Below are 27,313 nucleotides of genomic sequence, written 5' to 3' on the forward strand. Positions count from 1 at the left end.
TTAAATAATTGCAATTGTATCCTATCAAGCTAAATGGGAAATCCAACAATTAATTTAAAAACATGACACGTGTAACAAAACTTTTAGTAAGCTGCAAACACGGCAACTGTATACACAACTGTTGTGATTGAGTTTTGTTTATTAAATACATTTTACATGTTATTTTTGTAATACATTTAATATCACTACAAAACAGGTTTTTTTAATCGCCCCACCGTTTGCTGCTATAGCTCTTATACTAATATTGATTATTATTTATTGTTTTGTGATCGGTTAAATTAATGCTTGGATAAAGAATGTAATTATTTCAATAGTAAGTGCTTGTAGCTATCACAATATTTTTTTGATTTAGTTTGTAGCCTACATGGTGTACAACTTTGTCAATTAAATTGAAAATCAATTTTTATATTATTTAAATCTGGCAAATTTTCTCCGGAACCTTAATTTTAGATCGCAAATTTCGAATCAAATAAAACAAAAGTTTGTTATAACATCTGCGCAAACCTAGGAGCCTAAAAGTTGACTATGGTTTCTGCACAGTATTCAGTATTCAAACTGAAACAATGTAAATGTACTTATACGATTTTTTTCTTTTTCATCTTAAGGTGATAGGTTTTTATATTTTTTTTTGGAAAGGGGTGTGTAAATATGACGCGATTAAGCTATCCGTAAACGCAAGGCCTAAAAGCAAAAAATGTGGCGTTGGCGCGGCTCAAACCCGAAACCTCTTGGCTCGTAGTCCGCTGCTATGACCGCTTAAGCACACTACCGAGCAAAATTGTGTTTTTGTCTTTTTATCAGGTTATAGTAACTAATACTCAATGTTTAGGCCGTGCATTCAACACTTCCACATCGAGGATAAGGATATATACGAAAAAAAAACAAACAATTAACAAAATCATTGTAGCAAAACGGAAGGGGAATAACCTTATTAATATAGAAAAAAATAAATAAGTTTATTTGATTAAAATAAGATTTTTTAAATGTCTTCCACATTCTTATGGCAACAAATTTTAGCATTGGATGCTAAATATAATGCGTACCGAACACCTAAAAACCCTCAGTTTCGTAAGTTTTTTAATTATATTAATATCATAGTGTGATAACCGTAACCGCTAACCGCCAACCGGTTGGTTTTACAGAAAATTCGCTAAAATTTAAAATATCTTTTTTAGTTTAAATTTTGTTTATACAGACATTCAATACATTCGTCGACGAAGTCAACTTCTTAGAGAAAATACAAAAAAGGTGATTGTTTAATGTGTTAACTTTCTCATTAGATTACCATTAAAAGCGGTCAAAACACTCTCCTATTATACATAAGGTCCTGGGTTCGATCCCCAGTGATCTCATGCTGTCACGCTTTCAAGTTAGGCATTATAAAAGGTACAAACCCCTGCTGAGATAGCATTTAATCAGCAGCTTAATTATTGTGCAAATATAATTTACAATATCCCAGACTGCCACTGGCAACTCGAGACTGGGTCGTGGTAACTGATGTTACTCTAGATGTTTAAATCACACATTCCACCTTCTTTCATCGAGGATAAAAATATATAAAAAAAATTGTTCAGAACCAACATAGGACTTTTAGACTAAAAAAGGCTCCAGATGTTAATTATGAGTTGAGTTTTGGGCTCACCCATTTTGCATACAGGGGTATTACCTAAATGTGTTGGAAAAACTATATTTTTTTTTTATATTGCACATTGTTATCATTTAAGTAAAACAAAAATTAGCATTTACTAATATAATAACCTTGTTCGTCCAAACTTAGGAAAAATTTATTGATATAGGCCTATATATTTTTAAAATGTTTAAATAATTGTGTTATTGTTTATGTTTTTTTTATTTTTTAGGATCCATCAATAAGAAAAAAATATCTACATATTAGAAAACAGTTATTGTCATTAAAATATGGTCAAGTTTCAGAAGCAAGGTAAAAATTAAATTTTATTTTTTAAATTGTGGCATTGGAACAGTTCAGTTAAGTGTATGATAATTATTACAGAAAATCATTTTGTTAAAGTCATATACATAAAATGTTAAACTTCGAGCTACCTCTAACTTTAAAAGTAACACTTTTTTTTATAGCAGTTTACAAAGTGCAAGTATAAGAGGAAGTACATCTCAACTTGACAAATCAGATAATGTAAATCAACATTAATTACTATCATACAATGTTTTATATGTGACTAAAATACCATTTGTATATAACTTAATTTAACAACATAAGATCCTGGGTTAAACCCTAATGTTCTTAAGTTGTAAGACCTAGCCAAGCGATTTGGCAAATACTTTTTCAGGCAATGTAATCAATAATATTTAAAACTGCAATTCACAACCTGAATCTGGGGCAGAGTAACAAATGTTACCCTTTTGTTGCAGAGTAACAAATGTTACTTTTTGTTTTTTTTTTCTTTTTTACATTTAGAATACATTTATAGAAAAACAAAATATTACGTAGTATATACAAATTTATTTTTTATTGCATAAATTGGCCTGTTAATTATTGTCTTCCACAAATTTAAATTTATCTAGTCTTTTAAAACAGTAATTTACTAATATTTTTTTGTTAAAAGTATTGTTTTAAATTTTATAATTATCCTATGTCAAAATTTATTATCTTAGACTTCTTTCCAAGGATTAGTAGAAGATGAAATTGTTAAAAAAGGTCAACTTATTCCTACGCATAAAGCAGATGCAAGCAGGTATTTGTATAAAAAAAACTTAAATTTGTATAGCTTCCTAATCAAAACATGATCTATAAAAAATGTTAGCTAGTTGAAAAATAATTATTTTGGTTTACATAACAGAGCAATGGTGGGGGGAAACAGTGTTGGAGAAAATTATGCTTTTGTTGGAATGCATCACATTTTTCATGAACACGAAGGCTTCGCAGGTATAAAAATTTTAGGATTGTTAAAAATATTTACGGTAAATTTAAAGAAAGGAATAATTTACCGGCATCGTGGTGTAGTGGTCAAAACACTTCCTACACTACATGAGGTTACTGGGTTCGATTCTCAGTGATTTTATGCTGTAGCGCTTTTGAGTAAGGCACAATAAATGGTATGAACTCTTGCTGAACCAGCAGCAGCATAATTATCGGACAATTATAATCTATATTATCCCAAACTGCCACAGGCAACTCAAGACTGGATCGGGGTAACAGTTGTTACTCTATGTTTAGGTTGCGCATTTGACCTTCCCACTTCGAAGATAAAAATAAATAAAACTTTATATAATTTTAGTGACGTCTGTACAGTTTGCAAATGATGATAAAAACATATTGGCTTATTCCTCTATGAAAGGTTTAATTTGTATTTGCAAACTTGTTCCAACTCCTTGTGTTTCTGTTACCTTGGAAGGCCACACAGATGGGGTAACAGGTGATTTCAATAAACTTTATAATTAAAAATTTACTAAGTTTTTTGTAATTTTCAAAATTTATAAAGTTTTTTGCAGAAGTATGTTATATAAATTATAAAAAAAATTATAGTTTGTACTGTGTACCTTTTTTTTCTTATTTTTTTATGTGGAAAGGTCAACTTAACGAACTAAACATAGAATACCATCAGTTACCCTAACCCAGTCTCAAGTTGCCTTTGTCAGTTTGGTACATTATTGTTTATAGTTCTAAGCTGCTGATAAAATGTTGGCTTAGCAAGAGTTTTTTGCAAGAGAGCAGTGGGGATTGATCCCAGCACCTCATGTAGTAAAGACAAGTGTTCCAACCATCACACCATGTTTTTAAGAATTCATTCCATGTTTTGTGTTTAAACTTTTTGTTAAATAACTGCAATAAACAACTGCAGATTTTTCCTGGTCCCTTTCGAATGATTTAATCGTTTCGGTTTCTTTGGATGCAAGCTTAAAATTATGGGAAACTCACAACGGAAATTGTTTGCGGCATGTCTCAAGGTAACATTACTAAGCTTCTACTTTTGTTCTCTATAATCAAAAAAGCAAATAAATTACATAGACCCACCTTTTGTTCTGTATGTTTGTTTTTAAGGAGAATATTGCAACTGAACTTAATTTAATACTTACTAATTAAATTATTTGCAAAAATAAGTTATGCAGGATATTTAGCCTTTTTTCCATGAAATTAATAATATGTGTTTAAAATTTATTTATAGTGTATTTAATTATTTCTAATTTAAAAAAAGGTTAAAGTTATTAATTAGTTGTTAGTTTAATATGCTAAAATTTAATCTAAAAAATATTCATTTTATAATTTAAATTTGCATATTTCACCAGAATTTCTGTTCACCTTTTTTATTTAACTTTTTGTTTACATTTAGTGCTATGATTGGGTTAAAAAACTGTGCGATTCATTGCTGTATGTTTCAGCCTGTAAACAATAACATTGTGGTGCTCGGCAACAATGTTGGCCAACTTACCGCTGTTAATACGTCGACTGGCAAGACCAGAAAAGTAGGTTTTCCTTTTTAATTCATTTTTTTGTGTAAAGCGCTATATTTTTCCTAATGGATTACTGAAAATCATTTTACCAAATATACATTTGACTGGCATTAACACACTTTCTACTAGCATTAACACATTTTATATTATTCAACTTATACCCTTTCTCTAAAAATTGCTGACTTTGGTCCATTGAGTTAAATAATAAAATTGGCAGATCCTGTGTTTAATATATATACTGCTTTCTTATTATGGTGAAGATGAAAATTGTGTGTTTAATATATATACTGCTTTCTTATTATGGTGAAGATGAAAATTGTGTGTTTAATATATATACTGCTTTCTTATTATGGTGAAGATGAAAATTGTGTGTTTAATATATATACTGCTTTCTTATTATGGTGAAGATGAAAATTGTGTGTTTAATATATATACTGCTTTCTTATTATGGTGAAGATGAAAATTGTGTGTTTAATATATATACTGCTTTCTTATTATGGTGAAGATGAAAATTGTGTGTTTAATTTATATACTGCTTTCTTATTATGGTGAAGATGAAAATTGTGTGTTTAATATATATACTGCTTTCTTATTATGGTGAAGATGAAAATTGTGTGTTTAATATATATACTGCTTTCTTATTATGGTGAAGATGAAAATTGTGTGTTTAATATATATACTGCTTTCTTATTATGGTGAAGATGAAAATTGTGTGTTTAATATATATACTGCTTTCTTATTATGGTGAAGATGGAAATTGTGTGTTTAATATATATACTGCTTTCTTATTATGGTGAAGATGAAAATTGTGTGTTTAATATATATACTGCTTTCTTATTATGGTGAAGATGAAAATTGTGTGTTTAATATATATACTGCTTTCTTATTATGGTGAAGATGAAAATTGTGTGTTTAATATATATACTGCTTTCTTATTATGGTGAAGATGGAAATTGTGTGTTTAATATATATACTGCTTTTTTATTATGGTGAAGATGAAAATTGTGTGTTTAATATATATACTGCTTTCTTATTATGGTGAAGATGAAAATTGTGTGTTTAATATATATACTGCTTTCTTATTATGGTGAAGATGAAAATTGTGTGTTTAATATATATACTGCTTTCTTATTATGGTGAAGATGAAAATTGTGTGTTTAATATATATACTGCTTTCTTATTATGGTGAAGATGGAAATTGTGTGTTTAATATATATACTGCTTTCTTATTATGGTGAAGATGGAAATTGTGTGTTTAATATATATACTGCTTTCTTATTATGGTGAAGATGGAAATTGTGTGTTTAATATATATACTGCTTTCTTATTATGGTGAAGATGGAAATTGTGTGTTTAATATATATACTGCTTTCTTATTATGGTGAAGATGGAAATTGTGTGTTTAATATATATACTGCTTTCTTATTATGGTGAAGATGGAAATTGTGTGTTTAATATATATACTGCTTTCTTATTATGGTGAAGATGGAAATTGTGTGTTTAATATATATACTGCTTTCTTATTATGGTGAAGATGGAAATTGTGTGTTTAATATATATACTGCTTTCTTATTATGGTGAAGATGGAAATTGTGTGTTTAATATATATACTGCTTTCTTATTATGGTGAAGATGAAAATTGTGTGTTTAATATATATACTGCTTTCTTATTATGGTGAAGATGAAAATTGTGTGTTTAATATATATACTGCTTTCTTATTATGGTGAAGATGGAAATTGTGTGTTTAATATATATACTGCTTTCTTATTATGGTGAAGATGGAAATTGTGTGTTTAATATATATACTGCTTTCTTATTATGGTGAAGATGAAAATTGTGTGTTTAATATATATACTGCTTTCTTATTATGGTGAAGATGGAAATTGTGTGTTTAATATATATACTGCTTTCTTATTATGGTGAAGATGGAAATTGTGTGTTTAATATATATACTGCTTTCTTATTATGGTGAAGATGAAAATTGTGTGTTTAATATATATACTGCTTTCTTATTATGGTGAAGATGAAAATTGTGTGTTTAATATATATACTGCTTTCTTATTATGGTGAAGATGAAAATTGTGTGTTTAATATATATACTGCTTTCTTATTATGGTGAAGATGAAAATTGTGTGTTTAATATATATACTGCTTTCTTATTATGGTGAAGATGAAAATTGTGTGTTTAATATATATACTGCTTTCTTATTATGGTGAAGATGAAAATTGTGTGTTTAATATATATACTGCTTTCTTATTATGGTGAAGATGAAAATTGTGTGTTTAATATATATACTGCTTTCTTATTATGGTGAAGATGAAAATTGTGTGTTTAATATATATACTGCTTTCTTATTATGGTGAAGATGAAAATTGTGTGTTTAATATATATACTGCTTTCTTATTATGGTGAAGATGGAAATTGTGTGTTTAATATATATACTGCTTTCTTATTATGGTGAAGATGAAAATTGTGTGTTTAATATATATACTGCTTTCTTATTATGGTGAAGATGAAAATTGTGTGTTTAATATATATACTGCTTTCTTATTATGGTGAAGATGGAAATTGTGTGTTTAATATATATACTGCTTTCTTATTATGGTGAAGATGGAAATTGTGTGTTTAATATATATACTGCTTTCTTATTATGGTGAAGATGAAAATTGTGTGTTTAATATATATACTGCTTTCTTAATATGGTGAAGATGAAAATTATGTGTTTAATATATATACTGCTTTCTTATTATGGTGAAGATGGAAATTGTGTGTTTAATATATATACTGCTTTCTTATTATGGTGAAGATGGAAATTGTGTGTTTAATATATATACTGCTTTCTTATTATGGTGAAGATGGAAATTGTGTGTTTAATATATATACTGCTTTCTTATTATGGTGAAGATGGAAATTGTGTGTTTAATAAATATACTGCTTTCTTATTATGGTGAAGATGGAAATTGTGTGTTTAATATATATACTGCTTTCTTATTATGGTGAAGATGGAAATTGTGTGTTTAATATATATACTTTCTTATTATGGTGAATGCTTTCTTATTATGGTGAAGATGGAAATTGTGTGTTTAATATATATACTGCTTTCTTATTATGGTGAAGATGAAAATTGTGTGTTTAATATATATACTGCTTTCTTATTATGGTGAAGATGAAAATTGTGTGTTTAATATATATACTGCTTTCTTATTATGGTGAAGATGGAAATTGTGTGTTTAATATATATACTGCTTTCTTATTATGGTGAAGATGGAAATTGTGTGTTTAATATATATACTGCTTTCTTATTATGGTGAAGATGGAAATTGTGTGTTTAATATATATACTGCTTTCTTATTATGGTGAAGATGAAAATTATGTGTTTAATATATATACTGCTTTCTTATTATGGTGAAGATGGAAATTGTGTGTTTAATATATATACTGCTTTCTTATTATGGTGAAGATGGAAATTGTGTGTTTAATATATATACTGCTTTCTTATTATGGTGAAGATGGAAATTGTGTGTTTAATATATATACTGCTTTCTTATTATGGTGAAGATGGAAATTGTGTGTTTAATATATATACTGCTTTCTTATTATGGTGAAGATGGAAATTGTGTGTTTAATATATATACTGCTTTCTTATTATGGTGAAGATGGAAATTGTGTGTTTAATATATATACTGCTTTCTTATTATGGTGAAGATGGAAATTGTGTGTTTAATATATATACTGCTTTCTTATTATGGTGAAGATGGAAATTGTGTGTTTAATATATATACTGCTTTCTTATTATGGTGAAGATGGAAATTGTGTGTTTAATATATATACTGCTTTCTTATTATGGTGAAGATGGAAATTGTGTGTTTAATATATATACTGCTTTCTTATTATGGTGAAGATGAAAATTGTGTGTTTAATATATATACTGCTTTCTTATTATGGTGAAGATGAAAATTGTGTGTTTAATATATATACTGCTTTCTTATTATGGTGAAGATGGAAATTGTGTGTTTAATATATATACTGCTTTCTTAATATGGTGAAGATGGAAATTGTGTGTTTAATATATATACTGCTTTCTTAATATGGTGAAGATGGAAATTGTGTGTTTAATATACTGCTTTCTTATTATGGTGAAGATGGAAATTGTGTGTTTAATATACTGCTTTCTTATTATGGTGAAGATGGAAATTGTGTGTTTAATATATATACTGCTTTCTTATTATGGTGAAGATGGAAATTGTGTGTTTAATATATATACTGCTTTCTTATTATGGTGAAGATGGAAATTGTGTGTTTAATATATATACTGCTTTCTTATTATGGTGAAGATGGAAATTGTGTGTTTAATATATATACTGCTTTCTTATTATGGTGAAGATGGAAATTGTGTGTTTAATATATATACTGCTTTCTTATTATGGTGAAGATGGAAATTGTGTGTTTAATATATATACTGCTTTCTTATTATGGTGAAGATGAAAATTGTGTGTTTAATATATATACTGCTTTCTTATTATGGTGAAGATGAAAATTGTGTGTTTAATATATATACTGCTTTCTTATTATGGTGAAGATGGAAATTGTGTGTTTAATATATATACTGCTTTCTTATTATGGTGAAGATGGAAATTGTGTGTTTAATATATATACTGCTTTCTTATTATGGTGAAGATGGAAATTGTGTGTTTAATATATATACTGCTTTCTTATTATGGTGAAGATGGAAATTGTGTGTTTAATATATATACTGCTTTCTTATTATGGTGAAGATGAAAATTGTGTGTTTAATATATATACTGCTTTCTTATTATGGTGAAGATGGAAATTGTGTGTTTAATATATATACTGCTTTCTTATTATGGTGAAGATGAAAATTGTGTGTTTAATATATATACTGCTTTCTTATTATGGTGAAGATGGAAATTGTGTGTTTAATATATATACTGCTTTCTTATTATGGTGAAGATGGAAATTGTGTGTTTAATATATATACTGCTTTCTTATTATGGTGAAGATGGAAATTGTGTGTTTAATATATATACTGCTTTCTTATTATGGTGAAGATGGAAATTGTGTGTTTAATATATATACTGCTTTCTTATTATGGTGAAGATGGAAATTGTGTGTTTAATATATATACTGCTTTCTTATTATGGTGAAGATGGAAATTGTGTGTTTAATATATATACTGCTTTCTTATTATGGTGAAGATGGAAATTGTGTGTTTAATATATATACTGCTTTCTTATTATGGTGAAGATGGAAATTGTGTGTTTAATATATATACTGCTTTCTTATTATGGTGAAGATGAAAATTGTGTGTTTAATATATATACTGCTTTCTTATTATGGTGAAGATGAAAATTGTATGTTTAATATATATACTGCTTTCTTATTATGTTGAAGATGGAAATTGTGTGTTTAATATATATACTGCTTTCTTATTATGGTGAAGATGGAAATTGTGTGTTTAATATATATACTGCTTTCTTATTATGGTGAAGATGGAAATTGTGTGTTTAATATATATACTGCTTTCTTATTATGGTGAAGATGGAAATTGTGTGTTTAATATATATACTGCTTTCTTATTATGGTGAAGATGAAAATTGTGTGTTTAATATATATACTGCTTTCTTATTATGGTGAAGATGGAAATTGTGTGTTTAATATATATACTGCTTTCTTATTATGGTGAAGATGGAAATTGTGTGTTTAATATATATACTGCTTTCTTATTATGGTGAAGATGGAAATTATGTGTTTAATATATATACTGCTTTCTTATTATGGTGAAGATGAAAATTGTGTGTTTAATATATATACTGCTTTCTTATTATGGTGAAGATGAAAATTGTGTGTTTAATATATATACTGCTTTCTTATTATGGTGAAGATGAAAATTGTGTGTTTAATATATATACTGCTTTCTTATTATGGTGAAGATGGAAATTGTGTGTTTAATATATATACTGCTTTCTTATTATGGTGAAGATGGAAATTGTGTGTTTAATATATATACTGCTTTCTTATTATGGTGAAGATGGAAATTGTGTGTTTAATATATATACTGCTTTCTTATTATGGTGAAGATGGAAATTATGTGTTTAATATATATACTGCTTTCTTATTATGGTGAAGATGGAAATTGTGTGTTTAATATATATACTGCTTTCTTATTATGGTGAAGATGGAAATTGTGTGTTTAATATATATACTGCTTTCTTATTATGGTGAAGATGGAAATTATGTGTTTAATATATATACTGCTTTCTTATTATGGTGAAGATGAAAATTGTGTGTTTAATATATATACTGCTTTCTTATTATGGTGAAGATGAAAATTGTGTGTTTAATATATATACTGCTTTCTTATTATGGTGAAGATGAAAATTGTGTGTTTAATATATATACTGCTTTCTTATTATGGTGAAGATGGAAATTATGTGTTTAATATATATACTGCTTTCTTATTATGGTGAAGATGAAAATTGTGTGTTTAATATATATACTGTTTTCTTATTATGGTGAAGATGAAAATTGTGTGTTTAATATATATACTGCTTTCTTATTATGGTGAAGATGGAAATTGTGTGTTTAATATATATACTGCTTTCTTATTATGGTGAAGATGGAAATTATGTGTTTAATATATATACTGCTTTCTTATTATGGTGAAGATGAAAATTGTGTGTTTAATATATATACTGCTTTCTTATTATGGTGAAGATGAAAATTGTGTGTTTAATATATATACTGCTTTCTTATTATGGTGAAGATGAAAATTGTGTGTTTAATATATATACTGCTTTCTTATTATGGTGAAGATGGAAATTATGTGTTTAATATATATACTGCTTTCTTATTATGGTGAAGATGAAAATTGTGTGTTTAATATATATACTGCTTTCTTATTATGGTGAAGATGAAAATTGTGTGTTTAATATATATACTGCTTTCTTATTATGGTGAAGATGAAAATTGTGTGTTTAATATATATACTGCTTTCTTATTATGGTGAAGATGAAAATTGTGTGTTTAATATATATACTGCTTTCTTATTATGGTGAAGATGAAAATTGTGTGTTTAATATATATACTGCTTTCTTATTATGGTGAAGATGGAAATTGTGTGTTTAATATATATACTGCTTTCTTATTATGGTGAAGATGAAAATTGTGTGTTTAATATATATACTGCTTTCTTATTATGGTGAAGATGAAAATTGTGTGTTTAATATATATACTGCTTTCTTATTATGGTGAAGATGGAAATTGTGTGTTTAATATATATACTGCTTTCTTATTATGGTGAAGATGGAAATTGTGTGTTTAATATATATACTGCTTTCTTATTATGGTGAAGATGGAAATTGTGTGTTTAATATATATACTGCTTTCTTATTATGGTGAAGATGGAAATTGTGTGTTTAATATATATACTGCTTTCTTATTATGGTGAAGATGGAAATTGTGTGTTTAATATATATACTGCTTTCTTATTATGGTGAAGATGGAAATTGTGTGTTTAATATATATACTGCTTTCTTATTATGGTGAAGATGGAAATTGTGTGTTTAATATATATACTGCTTTCTTATTATGGTGAAGATGGAAATTGTGTGTTTAATATATATACTGCTTTCTTATTATGGTGAAGATGGAAATTGTGTGTTTATACTATACTGCTTTCTTATTATGGTGAAGATGAAAATTGTGTGTTTAATATATATACTGCTTTCTTATTATGGTGAAGATGGAAATTGTGTGTTTAATATATATACTGCTTTCTTATTATGGTGAAGATGGAAATTGTGTGTTTAATATATATACTGCTTTCTTATTATGGTGAAGATGGAAATTGTGTGTTTAATATATATACTGCTTTCTTATTATGGTGAAGATGGAAATTGTGTGTTTAATATATATACTGCTTTCTTATTATGGTGAAGATGAAAATTGTGTGTTTAATATATATACTGCTTTCTTATTATGGTGAAGATGGAAATTGTGTGTTTAATATATATACTGCTTTCTTATTATGGTGAAGATGGAAATTGTGTGTTTAATATATATACTGCTTTCTTATTATGGTGAAGATGGAAATTATGTGTTTAATATATATACTGCTTTCTTATTATGGTGAAGATGAAAATTGTGTGTTTAATATATATACTGCTTTCTTATTATGGTGAAGATGGAAATTGTGTGTTTAATATATATACTGCTTTCTTATTATGGTGAAGATGAAAATTGTGTGTTTAATATATATACTGCTTTCTTATTATGGTGAAGATGAAAATTGTGTGTTTAATATATATACTGCTTTCTTATTATGGTGAAGATGGAAATTGTGTGTTTAATATATATACTGCTTTCTTATTATGGTGAAGATGGAAATTGTGTGTTTAATATATATACTGCTTTCTTATTATGGTGAAGATGGAAATTGTGTGTTTAATATATATACTGCTTTCTTATTATGGTGAAGATGGAAATTGTGTGTTTAATATATATACTGCTTTCTTATTATGGTGAAGATGAAAATTGTGTGTTTAATATATATACTGCTTTCTTATTATGGTGAAGATGGAAATTGTGTGTTTAATATATATACTGCTTTCTTATTATGGTGAAGATGAAAATTGTGTGTTTAATATATATACTGCTTTCTTATTATGGTGAAGATGAAAATTGTGTGTTTAATATATATACTGCTTTCTTATTATGGTGAAGATGGAAATTGTGTGTTTAATATATATACTGCTTTCTTATTATGGTGAAGATGGAAATTGTGTGTTTAATATATATACTGCTTTCTTATTATGGTGAAGATGGAAATTGTGTGTTTAATATATATACTGCTTTCTTATTATGGTGAAGATGGAAATTGTGTGTTTAATATATATACTGCTTTCTTATTATGGTGAAGATGGAAATTGTGTGTTTAATATATATACTGCTTTCTTATTATGGTGAAGATGGAAATTGTGTGTTTAATATATATACTGCTTTCTTATTATGGTGAAGATGGAAATTGTGTGTTTAATATATATACTGCTTTCTTATTATGGTGAAGATGGAAATTGTGTGTTTAATATATATACTGCTTTCTTATTATGGTGAAGATGGAAATTGTGTGTTTATACTATACTGCTTTCTTATTATGGTGAAGATGAAAATTGTGTGTTTAATATATATACTGCTTTCTTATTATGGTGAAGATGAAAATTGTGTGTTTAATATATATACTGCTTTCTTATTATGGTGAAGATGGAAATTGTGTGTTTAATATATATACTGCTTTCTTATTATGGTGAAGATGGAAATTGTGTGTTTAATATATATACTGCTTTCTTATTATGGTGAAGATGGAAATTGTGTGTTTAATATATATACTGCTTTCTTATTATGGTGAAGATGGAAATTGTGTGTTTAATATATATACTGCTTTCTTATTATGGTGAAGATGAAAATTGTGTGTTTAATATATATACTGCTTTCTTATTATGGTGAAGATGGAAATTGTGTGTTTAATATATATACTGCTTTCTTATTATGGTGAAGATGGAAATTGTGTGTTTAATATATATACTGCTTTCTTATTATGGTGATGATGGAAATTATGTGTTTAATATATATACTGCTTTCTTATTATGGTGAAGATGAAAATTGTGTGTTTAATATATATACTGCTTTCTTATTATGGTGAAGATGAAAATTGTGTGTTTAATATATATACTGCTTTCTTATTATGGTGAAGATGAAAATTGTGTGTTTAATATATATACTGCTTTCTTATTATGGTGAAGATGGAAATTGTGTGTTTAATATATATACTGCTTTCTTATTATGGTGAAGATGGAAATTGTGTGTTTAATATATATACTGCTTTCTTATTATGGTGAAGATGGAAATTGTGTGTTTAATATATATACTGCTTTCTTATTATGGTGAAGATGGAAATTATGTGTTTAATATATATACTGCTTTCTTATTATGGTGAAGATGGAAATTGTGTGTTTAATATATATACTGCTTTCTTATTATGGTGAAGATGAAAATTGTGTGTTTAATATATATACTGCTTTCTTATTATGGTGAAGATGGAAATTGTGTGTTTAATATATATACTGCTTTCTTATTATGGTGAAGATGGAAATTATGTGTTTAATATATATACTGCTTTCTTATTATGGTGAAGATGAAAATTGTGTGTTTAATATATATACTGCTTTCTTATTATGGTGAAGATGAAAATTGTGTGTTTAATATATATACTGCTTTCTTATTATGGTGAAGATGAAAATTGTGTGTTTAATATATATACTGTTTTCTTATTATGGTGAAGATGAAAATTGTGTGTTTAATATATATACTGCTTTCTTATTATGGTGAAGATGGAAATTGTGTGTTTAATATATATACTGCTTTCTTATTATGGTGAAGATGGAAATTGTGTGTTTAATATATATACTGCTTTCTTATTATGGTGAAGATGGAAATTGTGTGTTTAATATATATACTGCTTTCTTATTATGGTGAAGATGGAAATTGTGTGTTTAATATATATACTGCTTTCTTATTATGGTGAAGATGGAAATTGTGTGTTTAATATATATACTGCTTTCTTATTATGGTGAAGATGGAAATTGTGTGTTTAATATATATACTGCTTTCTTATTATGGTGAAGATGAAAATTGTGTGTTTAATATATATACTGCTTTCTTAAGAGACTTATTTACATCAAATTTTTTTTCGAAACCTTTTATATTTCTAAAAATTTATATTTAAGTTTAAATTCAACATTTTTTAAAATGTGTACTTTTTGTTAAATCAACTTTTTAATGGAACAACAGCTTAAAATCTTGATTTTTCTAACAAAATATACCCAATTTAAAACAGAAATGTGACTGTTACTAAACTTTTTTCTAAATATGATATAGAAAACTATTTAAAAACAATTTTTGTAGGGTGCAAGTGGTAAACTAAATGGAGCTGTGTTGAGTTTATCTTTTGATTCTTCTGGTAAAATATTATGGGCCGGAGATGATAAGGTATTGACTTGTTTTTTACATTTTGGTGCTTTTTTTTATATATTATTTATTCTCAATGTGGGAATCGAATATACAACCTAAACATAGAGTAACATCAGTTACCTTGTTCTAGTCTCAAGTTGCCTTTGGCAGTTTGGGATATTATAGATTATAATAAATGCTAAAAGGAGGTTACACCATTTATAGCGCCTTACTTAATAACACTACAGCATGTGAACAGTGGGAATCAAACCTTGGACTTCATGTAGGGAAGCAAAAGTGTTTAGACAATTCATACGCTGTCGGTACATATTCATTGTATAAAATTAAAATCAAATAAAATTTGGCAGCTATGCAAGTCAATACTTATTTTTCTTAACTTAAACATTAATTTTTAATTTTAATTATTGTTTTCCAAGGGCGCAATATACTCTTTCAAATTCGATCTTGCAACCAGCAAAATGACCAAATATCACCAGTTGGTCATAAGTGCTGGTTGCCCAGTAACCAGTATTCAGTCACGCTCTTGGCTGAGTAGGGAAGCGAGAGACCCTTCAGTGTTGGTTAATGTATCCGCAGACACTCTATGTTTGTATCGGTCAGTTTAACAGTCATTTATAATTACTGTCTTTAAAAATAGGTTTTTATCTTTGATTAGCTTTCTATTGTAAAGGGTTGAACACCAGGCTTTAATGCATAAGGTCCTGAGCTAGTTTTTTTACAGCTTCTTTGTCGTAGCATCCTTGGATAAGGTGCTAACGAGCAAAATTATAAAAGCTTCTTTGACTTAAAAAAGCTTCTTTGACTTAAAAAAGCTTCTTTGAAAAACAGAACTTTTATGTTTTAGGCTATTTTGCCTTTCCACTTAAAGCATTATTAAATATATAGGTCAACAGTTATCTATACCTAGTTTCAGTTTTTTTTTATGAGATTTTTTCAATTGTTGGTATTTTAAATACCATTTAAAGTCAGTTTACGTAAGTATTTCTTATATGGTAAATATACAGCGTCGTGAACGACCAGGGCATGCTTCAATTCAAGAGAAAATTTACGATCAAACATCAGAAAAACTTAATCAGGAGCGTTTTTTGTCCTCTTATTTCTTTTCGACAAGGAGCCTGCGTAGGTAACTAACTTACACATTTCTATATATGTTAAATTATTCTTGATTTGTTTTGTATATATTTTTATTCTCGATGTGCGAAGGTCAAATGCGCGAACTTAACATAAAGTAACAACAGTTACTCTCCGACTCAGTCTTGAGTTACCCGTGGCAGTTGTGGGATATTATAGAATATAACTGCCCTACAATTATGCTTCTGATTAAGTACTGAATCTGCAGGAGTTCATACCGTTTATAGCGTATTACTTGAGGGTGCTACAGCACGAGAGGTATTCTTACCACTACACCACGCTGCCAGTTTTAAAAAATAAGTTAACATTTTTGGTTTGGCCAGCCGCAGCTGTTGTTCGTTTATAGATTTATTAATAGTACTCGTTGTAGTGGGTACTACATGATATGCTATTTTTTACGTTTGTTTATCCCCGATTTGGAAAGGTCAACTTCGAGACCTAAACATAGAGTAACATTAGTTACTCCGGGACAGTCTCGAGTTTAAGCTGTTGATTTAGTGTTGGCTCACAATATCTAATTTTGTCGAGCAAAAATAAAAAAGCAAATTTTGCAGTCACCGGGAGCGAAGATATGTCGGTTTATTTCTTTGACGTAGAGCAACCGACAAGACCTTGTATTAACAAACTACAAGGTCATTCCTCGTGCGTTATCGACGTATCCTTTAATTTTGATGAAAGTATGTTGTCGTCTTGTGATACCGACGTAAGCCATATTACTTTCTTAACAGTATTTTTGTATTTAAAAACTTTGTTATAATTTCTATGTCTAATATTTATAAATTTGTAGGGCATGGTTATTATTTGGAAAAGAGAAGACAGCAAAAAAATTTGAATTTTTTCTGATTGGAGTTTTTTTGAGATTTTGATAGAATGTAAAATAAAAATAAATTTGTTTTTTTACTTATATTTTTACTTAAAACAGAGCTTTTTATTAATTTTTAAATAATATTAATAATAAAGTTAGTTTATGGAGAAGTGCTTTATAAGCTACATTGTGTTGTTAAATAAATAAATATATTGTTAATATGTAAAAAACTGTATGGCTATAAATAATTGCTTTTTTATAACGTACAATATACGTAAGTACTTGTACCCCTGGCAACAAATATAAGTGTTTGCTGCCTTTCTTAACTTTAGTTTGTGCTTTACACTTGTGAAAATATAACCTAAATAATTGTTATAGTATAAACAAAATAAAATATATACGCTTATTTGACAGTATATTAGTTAACAACAATAAGGTGATTTTATTATAAACAAAACTAAGACTTCGTTAACGGTAAACTTTGCTTTATTAACTTTGCTGATAAGACATAGTTGACCTGTCTGTTTCTTGCGAAAGTTTTGAAGCGTTCTTTCAAAATTAACAGCATAGCCATAATTTGTTAATTTTTTTTAAATACGGCCTACCCAATTAAAAATGCTTAAAAAGTAACAACAGTATATAATATGGATAAACTTTGCTTTAGCTGTTGTTCCTTTTTTTGCCAAGTTTGTTTTTGGCAAAAAAATACAACAAACGACTGAGAGAGGGCAAAATAAGGTTATTTTTTTATGTCTGCCAGCAAATGACTTCCGACGATAACGTCGTGCGTCACGTGACTAGAGAGCGTAGGGATTTTACCTATTTACAATATTTACCTTCAAATTACGATATCTCAAAAACTGCTTAACCAATTTTCAAAATTCTTGGTAATGTTTGTATATCATTTACTTTTCTACGTAATATATTAACTCCTAAATTTTAGAGCGAAATATTATTCAATTTTTCAACAGTTTTAATAAAATTATATTAAACAAAGCTTAACCGTTTTGTATATTTGAAACGTTTATGATTGTTTCTACTTCCTTTATGCTGTAGCGTCCTCGAGTAAGGCGCCATAAATGATACGAATTCCTGCTAAGCCAGCGTTTATTCAGCAGCGTAACTACCGGGCAAATTTATTTTATACCATTCCAAACTGCCAAATGCAACTCAAAATGGGTCGGAGTAACTGATGTGGATTTGTAATGTCAACGTTTGTACATGGAAAATTAAGAAGTATATATAAAAAAGTTAATAACAAACGACGCACTGTTTAAAATAAACGGGAAAAATTCGCTAACGGTCGCCAGCAAATATTTAACAATTCCATTTTAAATTAGCCCTCAAAAAACTAGTTGTTCATAAAAACTAAAGTAAGCAAATTCATTTAAAATAAGTTACAGCCACGATGAAACGGATTAAAAAAACTAGGTTTCACACAGCCGGGGTGTTCATTTCTTGTTTAGAAATCAATCTCTCATTTTTTTCATAAAAATATGACAAAGCGATTTACTGCCTTAAAGCCTTCTGGGGTATTTTTTGGAGTACAAGCCAAAGTAATTTTTTAAAGGTTTAGAAAATGTAGTACATAATTCATTTTAACATTACTTAAAAGACCTAGAGCAACTAATCAAATTTTCGATTACTTAATCAATCGTTTTAAGCGTTAATAAAAAACCTAAGCAGACGAGGCGCAAAATTTTAATTTGTTATAAGATTAAAATGAAAAATAAAGTATACGCTAATTTTACTTCTATTAAAATTTATGATTAATTTTTTTGCTTTAATAAGACATAGTTGACCTTAATAAGTAAAAATCGATTGCCCACACTATTCGCTCTTCAACCCGGCGTTTACGAAGAACTTAAACACATCTAATAGCACACCCTTACCGGCTAAAACTACCATGTCCTGTTAAGGGGATTTCCTATTTTTTAAGTTACTCCGACCCAGTCTCGAGTTGCCTGTGGCAGTTTGGGATATTATAGAGATTATAATTGCCCGATAATTATACTGATGATTCAGTACTGGCTCAGCAGGAGTTATACTGTTTATAGCGCCTTGCTTAAGGACGCTACAGCATAAAATCAGTGGGGATTGAACCAACGACCTAATGTGTGGTGTAGCAAGAGTTCTTACCACTACACCAAGCTGCCGGTTACAAATTAAGGGGGCAGTAAATCGCTCTGCCATATTTTTATGAAAAAAATTAGAGTTTGATTAATCCAATAACTTAATACGTTTTAAGTTTAGTAATTAATTACCTTAATCGAGCTCAAGCCCTAGCTCATGGGATTTCGAAAGCAAATCGAAGAATTCGAAGAATATATTTTCTTAATACACATATTATCAGTAAAAACAAAACACAGCTTAATTACCAATTTACTAAAACTTACTTATGAGCTTCTTTTAAAATAGTCTGGTAGTGTGGTATACAGGTCTTTGCAGCGGACTACGAGCCGATGGGTTTCGGGTTCGACCCGGACCAATACTACACTATTCTTTCTTATGCTTAGTATTAACAAATAGCTTAAATACTATTTTTTTGTAAAAAGTATTAAATACAAATAAAAAGTTAAAGTAAGATTATCGAAAGCTCTTATTGTTTTAGTCTACCATTGTAACTGGATTATAATTTTATTATTTTTTAATAAATTTATAACAAAAGCCGCGCCACGTTGGGTTATAATTGTTTAAAATTTAAACAGATTGAACAGATTGAACGTCCCAACGCTTGCGCGTCACGTGACGCACGACGTCATCATCGTAAGTTTATACGCTGGCAGACATAAGAAAATATTCCTATTTTGCCCTTTCTGAGCCGTTTGTTGTACTTTTTTTTTGCAAAAAAACAAACTTAACATAAAAAGCTATAGCCATATGATATAAGACATTTTTTTACTTTTGAAGTATTTTTAATTAGGTAGGCTGTATTTAAAAATTCTAACAAATTAAGGTTATGTGGTTAATTTTGAAAATTTACAAGCCATAAACAGTCAATATTAGCTGACAAGCAACAGACAGGTCAACTAAGTGTTACTGAAGCAAAGTTTACCTGTTAGAACAGTAAGTTTTGCTTAAAACTTAATATTCGACAATTTTGTTGGTTATCATATAAAAATAGTTCTAATGGCTAAACGTCACATCGGTAAAGACATATGTGTATATTATATATCATTAAACTATAAACTAAATATTCCGGTTAACATTTTTATGTGTTTTTTTTGATTTATAATTCCAAACAATTTTTAATATAACGTACAATATACGTAAGTACTTGTACCCCTGGCAACAAATATAAGTGTTTGCTGCCTTTCTTAACTTTAGTTTGTGCTTTACACTTGTGAAAATATAACCTAAATAATTGTTATAGTATAAACAAAATAAAATATATACGCTTATTTGACAGTATATTAGTTAACAACAATAAGGTGATTTTATTATAAACAAAACTAAGACTTCGTTAACGGTAAACTTTGCTTTATTAACTTTGCTTTAATAAGACATAGTTGACCTGTCTGTTTCTTGCGGGAGTTTTGAAGCGTTTTTGGCTGGTAAACTTTCAAAATTAACAGCATAGCCATAATTTGTTAATTTTTTTTAAATACGGCCTACCCAATTAAAAATGCTTAAAAAGTAACAACAGTATATAATATGGATAAACTTTGCTTTAGCTGTTGTTCCTTTTTTTTTGCCAAGTTTGTTTTTGGCAAAAAAATACAACAAACGTCTGAGAGAGGGCAAAATAAGGTTATTTTTTTATGTCTGCCAGCAAATGACTTCCGACGATAACGTCGTGCGTCACGTGACTAGAGAGCGTAGGGATTTTCCCTATTTACAATATTTACCTTCAAATTACGATATCTCAAAAACTGCTTAACCAATTTTCAAAATTTTTGGTAATGTTTGTATATCATTTACTTTTCTACGTAATATATTAACTCCTAAATTTTAGAGCGAAATATTATTCAATTTTTCAACAGTTTTAATAAAATTATATTAAACAAAGCTTAACCGTTTTGTATATTTGAAACGTTTATGATTGTTTCTACTTCCTTTATGCTGTAGCGTCCTCGAGTAAGGCGCCATAAATGATACGAATTCCTGCTAAGCCAGCGTTTATTCAGCAGCGTAACTACCGGGCAAATTTATTTTATACCTTTCCAAACTGCCAAATGCAACTCAAAATGGGTCGGAGTAACTGATGTGGATTTGTAATGTCAACGTTTGTACATGGAAAATTAAGAATTATATATAAAAAAGTTGATAAAAAACGAAGCACTGTTTAAAATAAACGGGAAAAATTCGCTAACGGTCGCCAGCAAATATTTAACAATTCCATTTTAAATTAGCCCTCAAAAAACTAGTTGTTCATAAAAACTAAAGTAAGCAAATTCATTTAAAATAAGCTACAGTCACAACGAAACCAATTATGTTTACAAAAAACTAGGTTTCACACAGCCGATGTGTTCATTTCTTCTTTCGAAATAAAACTCTAATTTTTTTCATAAAAATATGACAGAGCGATTTACTGCCTCAAAGCTGATACGCTTTGCTTTCTGGGGTATTTTTAGGGGTTCAACCCAAAGTAATTTTTTAAGGTATAAAATATAGTACATAAACCATTTTAACATTACTTAGACCTGAAGCAACTAATCAAAATTTTGATTACCAAATGAATTGTTTTAAGCGTTAATAAAATACCCAAACAGACGAGGCGCAAAATTTTGATTTGTTTATAAGATTTATATGGAAAATAAAGTATACGCTAATTTTACGTCTATTATAATTTATGATTAATTTTATTAAGATTTTTGGCTAATTTTTCGTATTAAAAAGTTTGTTAAAATTAAAAAAAATTTAATTAGTTTGTGCAAAAGCGCTCATTGTGCTATTTAAAAACAATTTTTTATTTAAAAAACTGTTGTCAAGTATTGCCATAAAGAATTAACTTTTTTTTTTAATTTTTTTTTATTCCGGCTAGAACCTGCCTTTTTTGTTTTATTTAACAACTGGTAGAGGGTGCTGTCGAGTCCATAATGTTAAAATTAAGAAATTAAGTTTCAGCACAGTAATTAAAGCAGTAAGTGCTTTTTTACCCGTTTTAAATTTTAACAATTTCGATAAATTTTGCAGCAATACAATGAGAGTTGTACAAAATATGTGTAATATGTGTAGGTTTATTTGTCAGCTTAATTTAAATAGCCTTTTTTAGACACAAGTAATTATAACGTTATTATTTCTTGCCCACCTAATAAGTTATATTTTTGGTAAAATTTTGAGTTTTTCACTTTTTTGATATAGGTATAAATGGTAAAGAAAAGACAGCAAAAATGTTAAAGTTTTCCTTTTATTAATAAAGGCTTTAAATGTTTAAATACATTACTTCATATATAATAAGTTGGTTGACATTTGCCTTCAATAGCACATTCGGCAAAGCTTGCTACAACTAGGAAAAAAACATCAGAACAGAGATTGTAGCAGTCTGTTTTTATTTGCAAATCTGTAATATATTTTGAATCATTTTAATTTGCAGCAATAAATGGCAGTAAATACTTTTTTTTATTAAACCTCAACAACAATTATATATGTCATTATTCAAGTAAAAACTACAAAATTTTTTTAATAAAAATTCAACACATAACCTTCAACTACAGTGTCGCAGTGGCTACATCCGTCACACTGCCACGCTATTTTATTTGCACAGACAGCTATTTCCAAGCAACAGTATTGTGAAAAAGAAACTTCACTACCAACTTGGAACACCTTGCCATTAAACATTAAGAAAAGAAATAACACGACTTTCATTTCCATTTTAGTAATTTAGTCTAAAAATATTTTTTTCAGTATTTAACAAACTAATTTATCTTTATTGTCAGTTAATAAGCGAATATACAACTTTGTCTATAGTATTTCCTTAAAATAAAGGCTAAAATTAAATTTTGCTTAAATCTGTATTTATTGGGCGGCGTCCGTTCAGTTAAATGTAATTACCCAGTCAGTTTTTAAAACCAACATTTCCTCTTGATAAAAAACGGAAATGAACCATTTAAAATATATGGATAAAGGCGAAAAAACAAGTCCAAAAAAAAGGGTTGTTAAATATATAACCACATGCTTTAAATTAATATTACAAACTAATATTTTATTCAAATAAAAGTTAGAATATGTGGATTTATCCAAAATAAGTTACTTTAACTCAATTTCAAATGGAGCACGGGGTATTTAAAATGTGAAAACACAAAACCAACTTTTCAATACGTTACAATTTTAAGCGTAAATTTGTTATTTAGCGTTCATATTTTTTGATGATTGTACAAAAAAAGTTAAAATTATTATTTGTTTTGTAATATAGAAAAAATACGCCCCTGGTAAAGGTTTAAGCCTCAAGAAAAATGCTTAAACACCTAAAAAGTCTTGAAAAATATTTAAGTTTATGACGTATAATTATGCAAATTTTGTAATTTAGGTTAATGGTCAGTAAGTAAAATCAAGTCAAAATTTATGCTTTTTTAACATACGTAATTAGAATTATTTCAAACAAAATGTTATAAATTTGTTAAAAAGGGTATATTTTTTAGGATATGGCTATAATTTGAAAAAATGATTAACTTTTTTTTTTTTATTTTGATTTGTTTATAAGATTAAATTGGAATATAAAGTGTTCTATGAATTTTATTCAATAAAATTTAAATTTATTTTAAAGAATAAATTCTGGCTAATTTTCCACATTTTAAAAAATGAATTAATATTTAAAATGGAAAGTTAGTTTTTGCAGAAACGCTTATTAACTTACATCGTTTATTTATTAATCAAAAATTTTTTGCCTAGTATTGCTATAAAAAATATCTTTTTTTTATTTATTGAAGGCTGCAAATATTAATACATTATTACATATACAAAAAAAATTAACATTTGTTTTTATCCGCACCAATAGCACTTCTTGCAACAATTGTTTTTGTGAATAATTGCGATTGTATCCTTTCTAATCGAAATAAAAAGCCCGACAATCAACTTGAAAACATCATGACGTTAAACAAAAATTCCGGTTAGAAGCTGCCTTTTTTGTTTTATTTTACAACCGGTAGAGGGTGCTCTTAAGTCAATAATGTTGCTTAGTTACAAGCTTCCTTTGTGCGTACCGGTCATGGTTTAAGCCGAACCAATTTCACGCTGTTCACCCTCCAACCCGGCGTTTACGAATAGCTTAAACACGTCCTAATAGCACACCAATACCCGCTAAAAAAATGTTCTATTAAGGAGATATTGAAAAAAAAGTTTCTCTTTACTCCCTCCTCCAATAAAAAGTTACAAAAACCTTCCACCTTAATTTGATACAAAAAAATAAATACCTAAATTAATGGGCGTAATATGGTCAGCAAAACATTTCTTACTTACAAAATCTTCTTATTTTTTGCTAATTTAAGTTAAATATAGACTCAGTTATTGCAATTCTGTATATTTTTCTAAAAAAGTAAAATAATAACTAAAAACCAGGTAGTGGTGGGTTTTATGTTTTTTTTAGGTGTGTACTTTAAGATTAAGATTGCGTTGTCCAGTTATAGTTTTGACTAAAAGCTTTAAAATCTAATTTCACAAATTTTACTGCAGGCTATAGCATGCTTAAGGTAGCACTTAATTTAGTTTTATTTCTATTAAAAAAAATTATAAAATGTTCATGTTTTTGTTTTTAACTAAGAGACTAAGACCATTTCTTGAATATTTATTAATTAACGCTTCAAATTTTGCAATGCATGAATGTTAAGTATTAGATTCGAAAGAGGTTTAAATACAAAATAAACACATTTTCTCAGCTCTGCAGTTGGGAAAATGGTTGTCCACGCAATAGTTATAGCACATTGCTTTCATTTCTTCGCTATCTTCATCTATAATAAAAAGTTTTGTGTAATTAGTTTGAAATATACTAAGTTGTTAAGTTAACATTATCATTTTATTTATATATTCTCTTAAGGGGATAAAGTTTTTAAAATTTTATCTGGTGCCTGAGCTATTCGTAAAAATAGGGATCAAGAGCAAAAAAATAGGGATCAAGAGCAAAAAAATAGGGATCAAGAGCAAAAAAATAGGGATCAAGAGCAAAAAAATAGGGATCAAGAGCAAAAAAATAGGGATCAAGAGCAAAAAAATAGGGATCAAGAGCAAAAAAATAGGGATCAAGAGCAAAAAAATAGGGATCAAGAGCAAAAAAATAGGGATCAAGAGCAAAAAAATAGGGATCAAGAGCAAAAAAATAGGGATCAAGAGCAAAAAAATAGGGATCAAGAGCAAAAAAATAGGGATCAAGAGCAAAAAAATAGAGATCAAGAGCAAAAAAATAGGGATCAAGAGCAAAAAAATAGGGATCAAGAGCAAAAAAATAGGGATCAAGAGCAAAAAAATAGAGATCAAGAGCAAAAAAATAGGGATCAAGAGCAAAAAAATAGGGATCAAGAGCAAAAAAATAGGGATCAAGAGCAAAAAAATAGGGATCAAGAGCAAAAAAATAGGGATCAAGAGCAAAAAAATTGTTTAAGGGTGTTAAATAAAATCACGTAAGACTCTTAAAAAAGTTTTAAAACCGACTTGTAATGAATGTTAAACAAGGGCACTTACTGTCGCAGTACCCACAACCTCCTGATAAGCACAGATCCAAATTACGGCAACAAAGTGGATTACCATCATACTCATCATCTTCAGCACTTGCATAAACACAAACCATTAACAATATAAGTACGGCAACTTTCATTTTTCAAGATTTTTCTAAAGTTAAATAAATAGCAAATTATGTAGAATAGGAGATAAATTCTTACTCTTACCCTTATAATTCAACAACAATGTATTAGCAACATCTAAAAATCTAAAGCATACGCACCTTTTTTGCCTGGGCTTTTTTCAGAAAATTTGTAAAGCTTGCCGCCCAATGCAAGGCATTTTATATACTTAATCAGGAAATGCATTTCCTTTATAACAAAATGTTGATTGTAACACGATGTGAGATTTTCGAACTAGTTCCCCTGCTTTTCTACGACTTGAAAAGTTACAAATTTAATTAATTAAAATTTGTTGACATACTCTGCAACTTTTCGTAAAAAAACAGTATGTTTTAACATATAAAATATTACGTTTACTTAAAAATGTAATGTTTACTCTGTATTAAAGCTATAAATATTTCGTTTCTGAATTTATGTTATTTTGATAATAACACAGATTACAGTAAATTATTTTTTATTTTTTAATTTGTTGTTGACTAAAAATACTGATTTAACTTATGCATATAATTTTCCACACTTAGACATATTTTTTGGACTATAAACATTAAAATTTTAAAATTAACTTATTTATTTAATAAATTTATATTTAAATTTTTAAATACAGATATAACAAAATAACATAAGTTTAAAAAATGTTATACGCACAGTATTTTTTGTATTTCATGGTAAAACAAGTATGTTGTTTTTTAAGTACAGTTTAGGCGATCAGTTGCAAAATACTGCTATTCAAAAAAGGTGTAATAGAAAAATAGGAAAATATTAACACCAAAACATGCTAATTATTAAAAAAAGTCGAAGTTTATCTTATTTATTGTAATTATTAAAAATAATTTTATATTGTAAAATGATCAAAATTAGCTACACACTTGCCTATTCCAAAACGGTATAAACCAATAGCAGTTTCTTAAAAAAACGTATCTATCGTTTTTCTTTTTTTTAAAACATATCATCCACTTTTCCAAAAAAGCTGTCAAACGAATTTATGTTTTTACATTAATCTTTCTGCTTATTTTGGTAATTTATAGGATACGAGCGCGATTAGTTATAAGTTTTGGGTGACATTTTTTGCAAATCGTTAGGAGCGTATGGTTGAAACAATTTGCAATGGTAAACAGACTTTTTGCTAAGTG

At 28.0% G+C, this 27,313-nt stretch overlaps 1 protein-coding gene and 1 long non-coding RNA gene across 5 annotated transcripts; one reads left to right on the forward strand and one right to left on the reverse strand.

The window, feature by feature from the left end:
* Positions 1 to 927: 927 nt before the first annotated feature.
* LOC145751914 (WD repeat-containing protein 13-like) lies at positions 928 to 17,831 on the forward strand. 4 transcript variants are annotated; one of them, XM_082568067.1, is made up of 14 exons: positions 928 to 1,068; positions 1,196 to 1,254; positions 1,860 to 1,939; positions 2,095 to 2,152; positions 2,632 to 2,711; positions 2,817 to 2,902; positions 3,255 to 3,392; positions 3,819 to 3,924; positions 4,308 to 4,440; positions 15,411 to 15,494; positions 15,893 to 16,071; positions 16,481 to 16,599; positions 17,162 to 17,310; positions 17,395 to 17,831. In XM_082568067.1, exons 1-14 carry the CDS (start codon positions 984 to 986, stop codon positions 17,437 to 17,439), a joined length of 1,401 nt encoding a protein of 466 aa, XP_082424193.1. In that variant the 5' UTR covers positions 928 to 983; the 3' UTR covers positions 17,440 to 17,831. The 4 variants fall into 4 exon arrangements, with proteins under 4 accessions (XP_082424193.1, XP_082424191.1, XP_082424194.1 ...); XM_082568065.1 differs by having other exon boundaries at positions 1,196 to 1,248; XM_082568068.1 differs by having other exon boundaries at positions 1,196 to 1,248; positions 17,162 to 17,284.
* A 7,289-nt stretch (positions 17,832 to 25,120) lies between these two features.
* LOC145753617 (uncharacterized) lies at positions 25,121 to 26,306 on the reverse strand. Its single transcript, XR_014283848.1, has 3 exons — positions 26,285 to 26,306; positions 26,026 to 26,172; positions 25,121 to 25,298 (listed from the first exon to the last, which is right to left on the reverse strand). It is a non-coding gene; the product is annotated as an uncharacterized LOC145753617 (long non-coding RNA).
* Positions 26,307 to 27,313: the final 1,007 nt, after the last annotated feature.

Source organism: Corella eumyota, chromosome 5 (genome assembly GCF_963082875.1).
Source record: "Corella eumyota chromosome 5, kaCorEumy4.1, whole genome shotgun sequence".
NCBI lineage: Eukaryota > Metazoa > Chordata > Ascidiacea > Phlebobranchia > Corellidae > Corella > Corella eumyota.